The sequence below is a fragment of the Scyliorhinus torazame genome, chromosome 30 (assembly GCF_047496885.1).
Source record: "Scyliorhinus torazame isolate Kashiwa2021f chromosome 30, sScyTor2.1, whole genome shotgun sequence".
NCBI lineage: Eukaryota > Metazoa > Chordata > Chondrichthyes > Carcharhiniformes > Scyliorhinidae > Scyliorhinus > Scyliorhinus torazame.
The window spans coordinates 22,241,300-22,258,094 of record NC_092736.1 but is presented as its reverse complement, the minus strand read 5'-3'; the positions used below and the strand labels follow the sequence as shown (position 1 = coordinate 22,258,094).

Sequence of the window (16,795 nt, the reverse complement as noted above, 5' to 3'; positions counted from 1 at the left end):
TATTCCGGATGCTCCTGGCATTGAAGAAGACACACTTTAAACCACCTTCCTGCCTGCCAGTACACTCCTGCAACTTTAAAACCTTATTCATGACCTCACTACTTTCAACCTCCTGTATACTGGAGCTACAATTCTGGCTCCCAAGCCCCTGCTGAACCAGTTTAAACCCTCCCGAAGAGCATTAGCAAACACCCCCCCCCCCCCCTCCCAGGATATTGGTACCCCTCTGGTCCAGGTGTAGACCATCCCGTTTGTAGAGGTCCCACCGACCCCAAAATGAGCCCCAATTGTCCAGAAATCTGAAACCCTCCCTCCTGCACCATCCCTGTAGCCACGTGTTCAACTCCTCTCTTTCCCTATACCTCGTCTCGCTATCACGTGGGACAGGTAACAACCCAGAGATAATAACTCTGTTTGTTCTAGATCTAAGTTTCCACCCTAGCTCCCTGAATTCCTGCCTTACATCACTATCCCTTTTCCTACCTATGTCGTTGGTACCTATGTGGACCACGGCTTGGGGCTGGTCCCCCTCCCCCTCAAGGATCCCGAAAACACGATCCGAGACATCACGCACCCTGGCACCTGGGAGGCAACACACCAACCGCGAGTCTCTCTCGTTCCCACAGAATCTCCTATCCCCCTAACTATGGAGTCTCCAATGACTAATGCTCTACTCCTCTCCCCCCTTCCTTTCTGAGCAACAGGGACAGACTCTGTGCCAGAGACCTGCACCCCAAGGCTTACCCCTGGTAAGTCCGTCCCCCCCCAGCAGTATCCAAAACGGTATACATGTTACTAAGGGGAACGACCACAGGGGATCCCTGTACTGACTGCTTCCTCCCAGCCACTCTCACCGTCACCCATCTATCTTTACCCTTCGGAGTAACTACATCCCTGAAGCTTCTATCTATGACCACCTCTGCCTCCCGAATGATCCGAAGTTCATTCAGCTCCAGCTCCAGTTCCCTAACGCGGTTTCTGAGGAGCTGGAGATGGGTGCACTTCCCACAGATGAAATCAGCAGGGACACTGTCGGCATCCCTCACCTCAAACATTCATACCTTTCCTGCCATACCTGTTATTCACTCCCCTTCTCAGCAAGCACTCACTCAGCAACCTCTGCGCCCTGCACGATAACACCTGAGGGAAAATAAAAGAAAAACTACTTACCAGTCACCAGCCAATCCCTTACCTGCAGGCTGTGGCGTCACGGTTCAACTTCTTTCTACTTCTACCTGACCTCGAGCCTTCCTCTTGATCTTTACAGTGGTTGTTTTTTTTTTTGGTTAGAGGAGGAGGTAGGGAGGGAAGTGTTTTGGGTTTAAGTGTCACTTGGCAACAGCTCCTCCACAAACCACCTTCAAGTTAGGGTGATCACAACGGAGGTATGCAAATTTCCCTAGCAACAACCAATCAGCAGCTCCGCTCTACTGCCCTCTGCTGGATGCTTGTCTTCACTTGAACAGCTAGGGTCTCTAGCTCAGGTACACCTTCAAGTTAGGGTGACCACAATGGAGGTATGCAAATTTCCCTTGCAACAGCCAATCAGCAGCTCTGCTCTACTGCCCTCTGCTGGATCTGGTCTGGGCCTGTAAAAGGAGCTGCGGGGCCGGGCAGGTGGAAAGTGCGGGATTTTTTCCACGCTGAAGGCTGGAGGGGGTGGGGCTGGGGCGGGGAAGCGAGGGTTGTTTCCCGCGCTTGGGATGGAAGGGGGAGGCGGAGAGCCTGCTGATGAGTAATGGAGGAGGAGGATATGTCCCACAATGGGAGGAGTCGAAAGAGAGGCTGGAGTGGCCGGGGTCAGCAGGAGTCAGCTGACTTGCGGGAGTGCAATGGGGGGGGGGGGCAAAGCAACTAGGAGGGGTCCTAGCTGGGGGGAGGTGGGGTTTGGGGGGGAACCGGGTTGCTGCTGGTATGGTCAAGGGGGAGCTGGAGCGAGTAGAGGGGGTTGGGACGGGGGTCTGCCGCCGTGGGCAACGGGCCGGGCGTGGGGTGCGGGCACGTGACTGGCCGAGGCGGGGTTATGGCTAGTCGGGGGGGGGGAGGAGGGTAGCCCCCTGATCCGGCTGATAACCTGGAATGCAAGGGGACTGAACGGTCCGGTCAAGCGGGCATGGGTGTTCGCGCACCTGAAGGGGCTGAAGGCGGATGTGGTCATGCACCAGGAGACACACCTGAAGGTGGCAGACAAGGTAAGATTGAGGAAGGGGTGTTCCATTAGGAGGCTGGATGCCAAAAATCGGGCGGTGGCGATCTTGGTGGGTAAGAGGGTGTCGTTCGAGGCGTCGAGCATGGTGACAGACAATGGCGGCAGGTATGTAATGGTAAGTGGCAAGTTGCAAGGGGAGAGGGTGGTACTGGTCAACGTGTACGTCCCGAACTGGGACGATGCGGGTTTTATGCGGCGCATGTTTATGCGGCGCATGGGGCTGTTTAGCACAGGGCTAAATTGCTGGCTTTGAAAGCTGACCAAGGCAGGCCAGCAGCACGGTTCGATTCCCGTAAAAGCCTCCCCGAACAGGCGCCGGAATGTGGCGACTAGGGGCTTTTCACAGTAACTTCATTTGAAGCCTACTTGTGACAATAAGCGATTTTCATTTCATTTCATGTTGGGTCGGATCCCGGACTTGGAAGTGGGGGGCCTGATAATGGGGGGGGGGGGGGGGGGGGGGGGGGAAACTTTAACACGGTGTTGGATCTGGCACTGGATCGCTCCAGGTCTAGGATGAGTAGGAAGCCGGCTGCGGCTAAAGTGCTGAGGGGGTTTATGGACCAGATGGCAGGGGTGGACCCTTGGAGATTTGCAAGGCCGGGGGCTAGGGAATTTTCATTCTTCTCGCAAGATCATAAGGCTTATTCCCGGATCGACTTTTTTATTATGAGTAGGACGGTGACAGCGAGAGCAGAGGATACCGAGTACTCGGCGATAGCCATTTCGGATCAAGCCCCGCATTAGGTAGACCTGGAGCTGGGGGAGGAGAGGGACCAGCGCCCGTTGTGGCGCTTGGAGGTGGGGCTGTTGGCAGACGAGGAGGTGAGTGAGCGGGTCCGAGGAAGCATAGGGAGATACCTGGAGGCGAACGATAATGGGGAGGTCCGAGTGGGGATGGTCTGGGAGGTGCTGAAGGTGGTGGTTAGGGGAGAGTTGATCTCCATAAGGGCCCACAAGGAGAGGAGAGAGCAGAGGGAGAGGCTGGTCCGGGAGATGGTGAGGGTAGACAGGAGGTATGCGGAGGGACTGTTGGGGGAGTGGCGTAGCCTCCAGGCCGAATTCGACCTATTGACCACCAGGATGGCGGAGGCGCAGTGGAGGAAGGCCCAGGGGCGACTTATGAATATGGGGAAAAGGCAAGCCGGATGCTGGCGCATCAGCTTCGGAAGCGGGATGCAGCTAGGGAGATCGGGGGAGTTAAGGATAGGGGAGGGAGTGCGGTGCGGAGTGGGGTTGGCATCAATGGGGTCTTCAGGGTCTTTTATGAGAAACTGTATCGGTCCGAGCCCCCACTGGAGGGAGGGAGGGATGGGCCGCTTTCTGGACCAATTGAGGTTTCCGAAGGTGGAGTGACTGGTGGCGGGATTAGGGGCCCCCGATTGGGCTGGAGGAGCTGGCCAAAGGGATAGGGAGCATGCGGGCGGGGCCGGGCGGTTTCCCGATCGAATCCTACAAATAATCTGTGGCCCTGTTGGGCCCGTTGCTGGTTAGGACCTTCAATGAGGCAAGGGGGGGGGGGGGGCTTTGCCCCCGACGATGTCTCGGGCACTGATCTCCTTGATCCTGAAGCGGGACAAGGATCCCCTGCAGTGCGGGTCCTACAGGCCGAATTCGTTGTTAAACGTAGATGCCAAGGTGTTGGCGAAGGTCTTAGCCACTAGAATTGAGGATTGTGTGCTGCAGGTGATCCACGAAGACCAGACGGGGTTCGTGAAGGGGAGGCAGTTGAACGTGAATGTGACGAGGCTCCTGAACGTTATGATGATGCCGGCGAGGGAGGGGGAGGCAGAGATAGTGGTGGCGATGGACACTGAGAAGGCCTTCGATAGGGTAGAGTGGAGGTACTTGTGGGAGGTTCGTGGTTCACCCAGGGGACCAGGAGAGGGGGATTGGCGAGCTCCCACTAAAAAGGGCGGAGAGGAGCTTCAGATATTTGGGGGTTCAGGTGGCCAGGAACTGGGCGGCCCTGCATAGACTTAATTTGACGAGGCTAGTGGAGCAAATGGAGGAGGAGTTTAAGAGGTGGGACACGTTGCCGCTTTCCCTGGCGGGTAGGGTGCAGTCAGTTAAGATGACGGTGCTCCCAAGGTTTTTGTTCCTGTTCCAGTGCCTCCCCATTCTTATCCCAAAGGCCTTCTTTAGGCGGGTCAACAGGAGCATAATGGGGTTTGTGTGGGCGCGAGGGACTCAGAGGGTGAGAAGGGTGTTCCTGGAGCAGAGTAGGGATGGGGGGGTGCTGGCACTGCCCAACCTCTGTGGGTACTACTGGGCCGCCAATGTGGCGATGGTGCGCAAGTGGGTGATGGAGGGGGAGGGGGCTGCATGGAAGAGGCTGGAGACGGCGTCTTGTGAGGGTACGAGTCTGGAGGCGCTGGCAATGGCGCCGCTGCCACTCCCTCCAATGAGGTATACCACAAGCCCGGTGGTGGCGGCTACCCTCAAAATCTGGGGCAGTGGAGGCGGCACGGGGGGGGGGGGGGTGGGGAGGAAGTTGGGGCCTTGGTGTGGACCCCAAAAGGGGGGAACCACCGGTTCGTCCCAGGGAGGACAGATAGAACATAGAACAATACAGCACAGTACAGGCCCTTCGGCCCACGATGTTGCACCGAAACAAAAGCCATCTAACCTACACTATACCATTATCATCCATATGTTTATCCAATAAACTTTTAAATGCCCTCAATGTTGGCGAGTTCACTACTGTTGCAGGTAGGGCATTCCACGGCCTCACTACTCTTTGCGTAAAGAACCTACCTCTGACCTCTGTCCTATATCTATTACCCCTCAGTTTAAGGCTATGTCCCCTCGTGCTAGCCATTTCCATCCGCGGGAGAAGGCTCTCACTGTCCACCCTATCTAACCCTCTGATCATTTTGTATGCCTCTATTAAGTCTCCTCTTAACCTTCTTCTCTCTAACGAAAACAACCTCAAGTCCATCAGCCTTTCCTCATAAGATTTTCCCTCCATACCAGGCAACATCCTGGTAAATCTCCTCTGCACCCGTTCCAAAGCCTCCACGTCCTTCCTATAATGCGGTGACCAGAACTGTACGCAATACTCCAAATGCGGCCGTACCAGAGTTCTGTACAGCTGCAACATGACCTCCTGACTCCGGAACTCAATCCCTCTACCAATAAAGGCCAACACTCCATAGGCCTTCTTCACCACCCTATCAACCTGGGTGGCAACTTTCAGGGATCTATGTACATGGACACCTAGATCCCTCTGCTCATCCACACTTTCAAGAACTTTTCCATTAGCCAAATATTCCACATTCCTGTTATTCCTTCCAAAGTGAATCACCTCACACTTCTCTACATTAAACTCCATTTGCCACCTCTCAGCCCAGCTCTGCAGCTTATCTATATCCCTCTGTAACCTGCTACATCCTTCCACACTATCGACAACACCACCGACTTCTGTATCGTCTGCAAATTTACTCACCCACCCTTCTGCGCCTTCCTCTAGGTCATTGATAAAAATGACAAACAGCAACGGCCCCTGAACAGATCCTTGTGGTACTCCACTTGTGACTGAACTCCATTCTGAACATTTCCCATCAACCACCACCCTCTGTCTTCTTTCAGCTAGCCAATTTCTGATCCACATCTCTAAATCACCCTCAATCCCCAGCCTCCGTATTTTCTGCAATAGCCTACCGTGGGGAACCTTATCAAACGCTGGAGGGTTTACATGGTGGCACAGGGCAGGGATACGAAGGTTGGGAGACCTGTTGGTGGACAGGAAGTTTGCGGGCCTGGGTGAGTTGGAGGAGAAGTACGGGCTCCCCCCGGGGAACACCTTCAGGTACTTACAGGTAAAGGGCATCTGCCAGGCGGCAGGTGGTGGAATTCCCGCGGCTGCTGCCATGCACAGTACAGGACAGGGTGCTCTCAGGGGGGTGGGTTGGAGAGGGGAAGATCTCGGCAACTTACCAGGTGATGCAGGAGGAGGAGGAGGCCTCGGTGGTGGAGTTGAAAGGTAAGTGGGAGGAGGAGTTGGGAGAGGAGATCGAGGAGGGGACATGGGCAGATGCCCTAGGGAGGGTGAACTCTTCCTCTTCGTGCGCGAGGATCAGCCTCATACAGTTTAAGGTGCTGCACAGGGCACACATGACCGAGACAAGGATGAGCCGGTTTTTTGGGGGTGAGGGCAGGTGTGTTAGGTGCTCAGGGAGCCCAGCAAACCACACCCATATGTTCTGGGCATGCACAGCGCTGGAGGAATTTTGGAAGGGCGTAGCGAGGACGGTGTCGAGGGTGGTAGGATCCAGGGTCAAACCGGGCTGGGGGCTCGCAATATTTGGGGTTGCTGGGGAGCCGGGAGTGCAGGAGGCGAAATAATCCGTTATTCTGGCTTTTGCGTCCCTGGTAACCCGGCGAAGGATTCTTCTTCAGTGGAAGGAAGCGAGGCCCCCAAGCGTGGAATCCTGGATCAACGATATGGCGGGGTTTATTAAATTGGAGGGGGTGAAATTTGCCTTAAGGGGATCGGTGCAAGGGTTTTTCAGGCAGTGACAAGCGTTCTTGGACTTCCTGGCAGAACGGTAGACAATGGTCAGCAGCACCAGCAACCGGGGAGGGGTTCTACTTTATTTTTGTTTGTTTTCACTGGGAGATCTGAGGGGGTGTATATATTTGCTATGTGTTAATTCGGGGTGTTAATTTATTATTTATGTATAGGGGAGGGGGGCACGGAGGTTGTTTTATTTTGTTCTGTATTTAATTCTATTGGGTTCCTTTTTCATTTTGTTGTTGATATTTTGTGAAAACCTCAATAAAAATTATTTTTTTTAAAAAAAATGTTAATGCTGAGATCAAGACGCAAACTTTATTTATTTATTGGTCCTATAAATGTGAAATCGGAATTACTTAAAGCTGGGACTTACTGTAGTTGAGTGTGCAAAACCCTTCTACTCATGTGAATGGTGGCGTAGTGGTAATAATACTGAATTAGTAATCCAGGCTAATGCTCTAAGACCAATACGGACTCCTGGGGGCCCTCAACACGATTTCAGACCCCATGAGGTCTCATGCCGTCAGGTCAAATACGGGTAAGGAAATCACCTGCTGGTTACCACCTGCCACCCCCATCAGCTGGTGGAATTTAAATTTATTTAATTAATAATTCTGGAGCTCAATAATGGTGGTCATGAAACTATTGGATATTCATAAAAGCTACTCTGGGTCACTAAATGTTCTTCAGAGAAGGAAATTTGCCATCCTTACCTGGTCTGGTCTACATGTGGGTCCAGAACCACATCAAAGTGATTGACTCTTAACATGGATCAGCAAGCCACTCAATTATGGCAAACCTCAACAGAAAAGTATAAAGGGATTAAAACTGGATGGACAACCTGGTGTCAACCTAGGGCACACTGAGCCCAGTTGGCCCTGGAAATCCCTCCTTCATTAACATCAAGGGACCTGTGCCAAATGGAGAGCACTGTCGCGTCAAGCAACAGGCTGACATAATCATTCATACTCATGAGAACCAATGTCCTAGACATACCCAGTGGAGGTGGCAGCAGAGAGTCTGGAGGGAAATGTCCTGGGAGTCCTCAACACGATTTCAGACCCCACAAGGTCTCATGCCGTCAGGTCAAATGCGGGTAAGGAAATCACCTGCTGGTTACCACCTGCCACCCCCATCAGCTTATGGATCCGTATTCCTCCATGTTGAGCAACACTTGAAAGAAGCACTGAGCATGGAAAGGGCACAGAATGCACTCTGGGCGGGGGACTTCAAAGGCCATCACCGTGAGTGGCTTGGTAGCACCGTAACCGGCCAAGCTGGCAGGGTCTTGAAAAACATATCTATCAGACTGAGCCAGCAGCAGGTGATGATTGAACCAACAAGTGGGGAAAACCAATCTGGTCTCACACTCATCAATATACCTGCTGCAGAAACATCTGTCCATGACTGGCAAGCATGACGATCATGCAGTCCTTGTAGAGAAAAATACCCATCCTTGCACAAAGGATAAATTAGGTTACCTGGTGTGGCACAGCCGCCATGCTAAATGTGATATATTTTGAACAGATCTAGCAGCTTAAACTGGGCATCCATGAGGTAGTGTGTGTGGATCATCAGAAGCAACAGAATTGCATTCAATTACAATCCATGGCACAGCAGACACCACACATTATCATAACCAATGAGTGTAGAAACCGCTCAACTCTTTCTGGAGATAGGCTATCAACTAACATGCATTACAATCCCGCGGACACCCACTGTTACCTTGACTACAATTCCTCACATCCTGCTTTTTGTATGGAATCCATTACAATCTCCCAGTTTTTCCAACTCTGTCACATCTGTTCTGATGATGCACCCTCCCACAGCAGCACTTCCGTTACGTATTCTTTTATCTCAAGTATCCACCGTGGTTGACAGGACCCTCCACCGTGTCCAATCCATTCCGCACATTTCTGCTCTCACCCTTTCCCCTCCCTTCCAGAACCATGATAAGGTTCCCCTTGTCCTCGCCTTCCACCCCACCAGCATCAGTATTCAACCGATCATCCTCCGCTTTTCCGCCAGCTCCAGCGTGATACAACCACCAAACCACCCGGCCTCCCCTTTCAGCATTCCGAAGGGTCCATTCCTTCTGACCTACTCCTCAACCACTCCCTCCCTTCCCCGTGGCACCTTTCCATGCACACCACATTTGGACACTGCCTGTGTTTCTTTACGACCTTCTTTACCATTCTCTTCGGTTGTTGCATCATGAAACTTAGCCATTTGATCTCTCCACCCTATCACAGGCCTCCTCTTTTAAACTTGCTATGTAAAAACCCGTACTTTTCAAAGCTTATGCAACACCTAACCTTTCACATTCTCCCATCCCATCGTCCAAGACCACATATGTTCAAAATCTATCACATTTAGCATTGTGGCTGTGCCATACATGGTAACGAATTTCAAGTGTAAAATTATTTACTCGTTCCTGTTTCAATTTGGGATTTGAGTATACTTGGTTATCACTGTCGCTTCACAGCGCCAGGTTCCCAGGTTCGATTCCCGGCTTGGGTCACCGTCTGTGCAGAGTCTGCATGCTCTCCCAGTGTCTGCGTGGGTTTCCTCCGGGTGTCCCGGTTTCCTCCCACAAGTCCCGAAAGACGTGCCGATAGGTAATTTGGACATTCTGAATTCTCCGTGTACCCGAACAGGCGCCGGAATATGACGACTAGGGGATTTTCACAGTAACTTCATTGCAGTGTTAATGTAAGCCTACTTGTGACACTAACAAAGATTATTATAATTATATTGTATTTGCTGTTCACAATCCGGTCTCCTCTACATTGGGATGGCCAAATGCAAACTGGGTGACTGCTTTGTGGAACATCTCCGTTCAGTACACAAGAATGACCCGAGCTTCTGGTTGCTGGTTATTTAAATTCTCCACCTTGCTGCCATTCGCACCTTTCTGTCTATGGCCTGCTCGTGTTCCAGTGAAGCTCAAAGCAAACACCCCCTTGCCACTTTACAGCCTTCTAGAGGTGGTGGTGTAGTGGTATTGTCACTGGACTAATAAGAGTACTCTGGGGTCACTGCAGATGGTGAAATTTGAATTCAATAAAAATCTGGAATTAAAAGTCTAATGATGACCATGAAACCATTGTTGATTGTCGTAAAAACCCATCTGGTTCACTAATGTCCTTTAGTGTCCCTTTAGGGAAGGAAATCTGCCGCCCTTACCTGGTCTGGCCTACATGTGACTCCACACCCACAGCAATGTGGTTGACTCTTAACTGCCCCTCAAGAGCAATTAGGGATGGGCAATAAATGCGGGCACAGCCTGCGATACCCACGTCCCATGAACGAATAAAAAACAAGTTTAACAACTTTAGATCATAACCTCTGTTTTGCTGACTTGGTCTAGTCTAATTTCTTTCTCTATCCCTTCAGATTGTATTCGGATGGTTTTACATAGCCAATCACGCCACATTTGGACACAGCCTTTGTTTCTTTACCACCCTCTTTACTGTTGCATCATGAAATCTTGCCATTTGATCTCCCCTGCTCTCCACCTTATCACAGGCCTCCTCTTTTGTTCTTGCTGCTTAAAAACCCATACATTTCAATCTTTCTGCAGTTCTGATGAAAGGTCATTTCGACCTGAAACACAAGCTCTTGTTTCTCTCCAAGGAGCCTGCTGAATTTTTCCAGCTTTCTTTGTTTTTATACAGTAAGAAGTCTTACAACACCAGGTTAAAGTCCAACAAGTTTGTTTCAAATCACTAGCTTTCGGAGCACTGCTCCTTCCTCGGGTGAATTTGTTTTTATAGGCAGAGGAGCGTCAGGTGCAGCACCAGGAATACCCAAACACGAGGGGCCAAACTGGTGAAGCTACAACACAAGACTACACGCATGCCCAAGAGGATAAACAGCCCGCCACAGAGAGAACAAAGCTATCCCACATCCAACCATCAGATCCAGTACGGTGGCACAGTGGTATTGTCGCTGGATTAGTAATCCTGAGACCCTGCTCTGGGGACCCCACATTTGAATCCCACCATAGAACATAGAACAGCACAGAACAGGCCCTTCGGCCCTCGATGTTGTGCCGAGCATTGTCCGAAACCAAGATCAAGCTATCCCACTCCCTGTCATTCTGGTGTGCTCCATGTGCCTATCCAATAACCGCTTGAAGTTCCTAAAGTGTCCAACTCCACTATCACAGCAGGCAGTCCATTCCACACCCTAACCACTCTCTGAGTAAAGAACCTACCTCGGACATCCCTCCTATATCTCTCCACCCTGAACAGCTACATCCACCCGAGGAAATAGTCTCTGAACGTCCACTCTATCTATCCCCCTCATTATCTTATAAACCTCTATTAAGTCGCCGCTCATCCTCCTCCGTTCCAAAGAGAAAAGCCCTAACTCCCTCAACCTTTCCTCATAAGACCTATCCTGCAAACCAGGCAGTATCCTGGTAAATCTCCTTTGCACCCTTTCCAATGCTTCCACATCCTTCCTATAATGAGGTGACCAGAACTGCACACAATACTCCAAAAACATGGCAGATGAAGTTTGAAATCAATTTTCTTCAAATCCGGATGTCTTTTTAAAAATAAATTTAGAGTACCCAATTCATTTTTCCAATTAAGGGGCAATTTAGCGTGGCCAATCCAGCTACCTTGCACATCTTTGGGTTGTGGGGGCGAAACCCATGTAAACACGGGGAAAAGTGCAAACTCCACACGGACAGTGACTCAGAGCCGGGATCCATCCTGGGACCTCGGCGCCGTGAGGCAGCAAGGCAAACCCACTGCGCCACCGTGCTGCCCTCCGGATGACCATGAAACCATTGTCTATTTTTTGCAAAAACCCTTTAGGGGAGATAAAATCTGTCATCCTTTACCTGGTCTGGTCTATATGTGACTCCAGATCCACAGCAATGGGTTGACTCTGAACTACCCTCTGAAGTGACCGAGCGAAGCACTCAGTTCAAGGACAAGTAGGGATAGGCAATAAATGCTGGCCCAGCCAGCGACACTCACATCCACTGAATAAATTGATTTTAAAGTTCGATATTCAATCATGAATGGTGAACAATTAAGCAACTAAGGCAGAGGAGGAGTTTACACAAGTCCAGCACATCACTGCAAATTAGAAGGCCAAAACATTTGCGCCATTTTCAACTGGAAATGCCAGGAGGATGTTCTAACTCGGCTTCTCCCATCACCCCCAGCATTATTGATGCTGGTCTTCAGCCAATTCACTTCAACATAGAACATAGAAAATACAGCACAGAACAGGCCCTTCGGCCCACGATGTTGTGCCGAACCTTTGTCCTAGATTAATCATAGATTATCGCCATGTAATATCATGAAATGGCCGATGGTACAGGATACAGCGAAGGCTATGGGCCCCGATAACATCCCAGCAGTAATACGGAAGACTTGTGCTCCAGTACTAGCCCCGCCTTTGCCAAGTCGTTCCAGTGCAGCCACAACGCTTGTCTCTCTCCGACAATTTGAAAATTGTCTCCTGTCCACAAATAGGACAAATCCAATGCAGCCAATTGGCACTCCCATCAGTCTACTCTCGATCATCAAAGTGATGGACGATGTCGTCGACAGCGCTATCAAGTGGCACCTACTCAGCAATACCCTGCTCACTCAGTTTGGGTTCCACCAGGGTCACTCAGCTCCTGACCTCATTACAGCCCTGGTCCAAACATGGACAAAAGAGTTGAACTCATGACATGAGGCGAGGGTGACTGCCCTTGACATCAAGCTAGCATTTGACTCAGTGTGCACGAGCAAAATTGAAGTTAATGGGAATCAGATGGCGAACCGGTTAATTTATAACCAGCACGAAGGAAGATGTTTGTGGTTCTAGGCCAATGATCTGAATTCAGGACATCACTGCACAAGTTCCTCCAGTGGTCTTCTCGGCCTAACAATCTTCAGCTGCTTCAACCATCTGTCCAGGACTACATGTGCTACTGATTATAATGTTAATTTTCGGCTCATGTTTTTAAAAAATAAATTTAGAGTGCTCAATTCATCTTTTTTCCAATAAGGAGCAATTTAGCATGACCAATCCACCTACCCTGCACATCTTTTGGGTTGTGGGGGCAAAACCCATGCAAACACGGGGAGAATGTGCAAACTCCACACGTGACCCAGAGTCGGGATCGAACCTAGGACCTCGGCTCCGTGAGGCAGCAGTGCTAACCACTACGCCACCATGCTGCCCCAAGAATCTAATAATCAAAATTATCTTTCTTATTGTCACAAGTAGGCTTACATTAACACTGCAATGAAGTTACTGTGAAAAGCCCCTAGTCACCGCACTCCAGCGCCTGTTCGGGTACACGGAGGGAGATTTCAGAATGCCCAATTCACCTAACAAGCATGTCATCATAGAATTTATGATCATCTTAGAATTTACAGTGCAGAAGGAGGCCATTCGGCCCATCGAGTCTGCACTGGCTCTTGGAAAGAGCACCCTATCCAAGGTCAACACCTCCACCCTATCCCCATAACCCAGTAACCCCACCCAACACTAAGGGCAATTTTGGACACTAAGGGCAATTTATCATGGCCAATCCACCTAAGCTGTACATCTTTGGACTGTGGGAGGAAACCGGAGCACCCGGAGGAAACCCACGCAGACATGGGGAGGATGTGCAGACTCCGCACAGACAATGACCCAAGCCGGAATCGAACCAGAGACCCTGGAGCTGTGAAGCAATTGTGCTAACCACTGTGCTACTGTGCTGCTATGGGAAATTGTGAACTGGTTGCGTTTAATTAGAGATTAGTGAAAGGGAGTGCTCGCTCCCCTTTATTGTTCATCATATGGCACAGTGGCTACGCTGCGAGTGCCCGCTTTGTGGCAGGAAACAAAACACGTTTCAAAATGCACAAGCAACCAGATTACAGTACTGATTGGCTCAGTACTGATTACAGTACTGATTACAGTACTGATTGGCTCAGTACTAATCTGGTTGCTTGTGCATTTTGAACGGTGTTGTTTTGTTTCCTGCCACAAAGCGGGCACTCGCAGCGTAGCCACTGTGCCATATGATGAACAATAAAGGGGAGCGAGCACTCCCTTTCACTTCCTCCCTGTTCTTTAACCTCCTGCACACCAAGTAACATTGGCTAGAGTGAACCAACAGCCTGCACAACGGGCAACTCAGTTTCTGGTCAACAGTAATCCCCCAGCGTGTGATAGTACTGTGTTAATAGTGGACAATTCAGCAATGGTAATGCCATTGAATTTCATGGGGAGATGGTCAGATATTTTCTTGCCTGGCACTCGTGCAGTTTTAAGTGGTTAATCCTTGTCTATAAATGTGCGTTCACGTACTGCAGACAAGCGAGGTGTGCTCTGTTAGATTTGTGGAGTTAAGGAGTTGGAAATGTAGCTACATCTACAGGAAGTGGTAAGTCGCACTTGCAGCCAGAATCACAGGTCTGATGAGTTCACAGCTTCCTGCATCCCTGTCAGCTAACTTAGTGTTAGCTCTGTGCTCTTTGCAAATTAATATGGCATCCAAGTTGCATATTAACCAGTTAGACAGATGTGGCTATCTATAAGACGTTAAAGTGCAGTAAGATCCAGCTCTAGGAAATGTCACAAGCTTGTTCAAGATAGATCGTTCAGGGGCATTCCGCTGAACTGGCAGGTGTCAACACTCGTGGGTGTTCATTACGGTTCAAAATAAAAGCCCCATCCCAATGAAGTCATCAAACACATTCGATTGATAGGAATATAAAATACTGCATTGAAATTGAAAGAAATTATTACACCAGAAATTCTAATCGGGCACAGATATAGAGAATTCACCCACAAGGTTCTGTTACCACGCAGATTAAATCAATTTCATCATTCGTACAGTGTGCTCACTGTTTAATAACAGCCCTTGGATGGTTTTTGAATGTTTTTGTTCTCTGAAAAGGTAGCAACATTAGTGGAACTAGGAATCCAGAGGCCTGGACTAATGCTGCAGAAACGCAAGTTCATTTCCAGGATTATTTAATACATTTGGAATAAAAAGCTACTTCAGTAATCATAAGCATGAAACTACTGGATGGTTGTAAAACCCTATCTGCTTCATTAATGTCCTTCAGGGAAGGAAATCTGCTGTCCTTGGCTGGTCTGGCCTTACATGTGACTCCAGCCCCACAGCAACATGGTTGACAGAACTGCCCTCCAAAATGGTCTGGCAAAGCCACTTTGTTGAATCAAGCTTCTGCAGAAAAGTTGTAGAAGATGTTGGACCACCCAACACCGAGTCAGGCATCGGAGGAGAAAGGCACACCGTGCTAAGTTGAGCCTGGAAAGACACTTACATTAATAGCTAGCGGCTAGACCCATCTTCACACTGAGTGCACCCACAATTATCTGGTGTGGCACTGCCACCTCACAAACCTCGGTTCAATTAGGAGTCGATGCCAGGAAGACCACCAGGTATAACCAAAACGGAGGTGCTGAAACATTTGCAACCAACTGCCGAATGGATGATCCATCTCAGACTCATCCATCTTGACCGCATCCTCGTCACAGATGCCAGGACATAACCATTCCCTGCCCCTCCCCCCAGCCCCCTCTCCCCCACACGACCCCCCCACCCAGCCCCCTCTCCCCTACACGACCCCCCCACCCAGCCCCCTCTCCCCTACACGACCCCCCCCAGCCCGCTCTCCCCTACACGACCCCCCCCAGCCCCCTCTCCCCTACACAACCCCCCCCCAGCCCCCTCTCCCCTACACAACCCCCCCCAGCCCCCTCTCCCCTACACAACCCCCCCCAGCCCCCTCTCCCCTACACAACCCCCCCCAGCCCCCTCTCCCCTACACAACCCCCCCCAGCCCCCTCTCCCCTACACAACCCCCCCCAGCCCCCTCTCCCCTACACAACCCCCCCCAGCCCCCTCTCCCCTACACAACCCCCCCCCCCAGCCCCCTCTCCCCTACACAACCCCCCCCCCCAGCCCCCTCTCCCCTACACAACCCCCCCCCAGCCCCCTCTCCCCTACACAACCCCCCCCCCAGCCCCCTCTCCCCTACACAACCACCCCCCCAGCCCCTACACAACCCCCCCCCCAGCCCCCTCTCCCCTACACAACCCCCCCCCAGCCCCCTCTCCCCTACACAACCCCCCCCCAGCCCCCTCTCCCCTACACAACCCCCCCCCCCAGCCCCCTCTCCCCTACACAACCCCCCCCCCCAGCCCCCTCTCCCCTACACCCCCCCCCAGCCCCCTCTCCCCTACACCCCCCCCCAGCCCCCTCTCCCCTACACCCCCCCCCAGCCCCCTCTCCCCTACACCCCCCCCCCAGCCCCCTCTCCCCTACACCCCCCCCCCAGCCCCCTCTCCCCTACACCCCCCCCCCAGCCCCCTCTCCCCTACACCCCCCCCCCAGCCCCCTCTCCCCTACACCCCCCCCCCAGCCCCCTCTCCCCTACACCCCCCCCCCAGCCCCCTCTCCCCTACACAACCCCCCCCCCAGCCCCCTCTCCCCTACACCCCCCCCAGCCCCCTCTCCCCTACACCCCCCCCCCAGCCCCCTCTCCCCTACACCCCCCCCCAGCCCCCTCTCCCCTACACCCCCCCCCCAGCCCCCTCTCCCCTACACCCCCCCCCCAGCCCCCTCTCCCCTACACAACCCCCCCCCCCCGCCTAACTTTCCCCAATGCTCCCTCACCTCTCCCCGCTGCCTCACCTATGGTGGAGATGAAGGTTGTGTTGAAGGCATCGTCACAGAAGCGGAACAAGAGGCAGGTTTTGCCGACGCCGCTGTCGCCGATCAGCAGCAGTTTGAAGAGATGATCATAGCCGCGCTCCATTGCCGCGAGGCGCCGCGCGCATGCGCCACAGCGGGGGGGAGTGGCAACGGCAAACCCCGCCCCCTCCCCATCCTCCCTCCCTCCCCCCCGCCTCAATCTCCCTCACTGCCTCATCCTCCCTCCTCACTCCCTCCCTCCCCCATCCTCACTCCCTCCCTCCCCCCTCCCCCCTCCTCACTCCCTCCCCCCTCAATCTCCCTCACTGCCTCATCCTCACTCCCTCCCTCCCCCCTCCTCACTCCCTCCCCCCTCAATCTCCCTCACTGC

The 16,795-nt window shown here is 52.1% G+C and overlaps 1 protein-coding gene across 2 annotated transcripts in view; it reads right to left on the bottom strand.

The window, feature by feature from the left end:
• The window catches only part of LOC140404424 (ras-related protein Rab-8-like), a 67,173-nt gene extending 50,622 nt beyond the window's left edge, over positions 1-16,551 (bottom strand). For both annotated transcript variants that reach the window (XM_072492947.1, XM_072492948.1), the window contains exon 1: positions 16,405-16,551. In XM_072492947.1, the coding sequence (XP_072349048.1) occupies positions 16,405-16,528 (124 nt within the window). In that variant the 5' untranslated portion in view covers positions 16,529-16,551. The remainder of the gene's footprint in view (positions 1-16,404) is intronic.
• Positions 16,552-16,795: the final 244 nt, after the last annotated feature.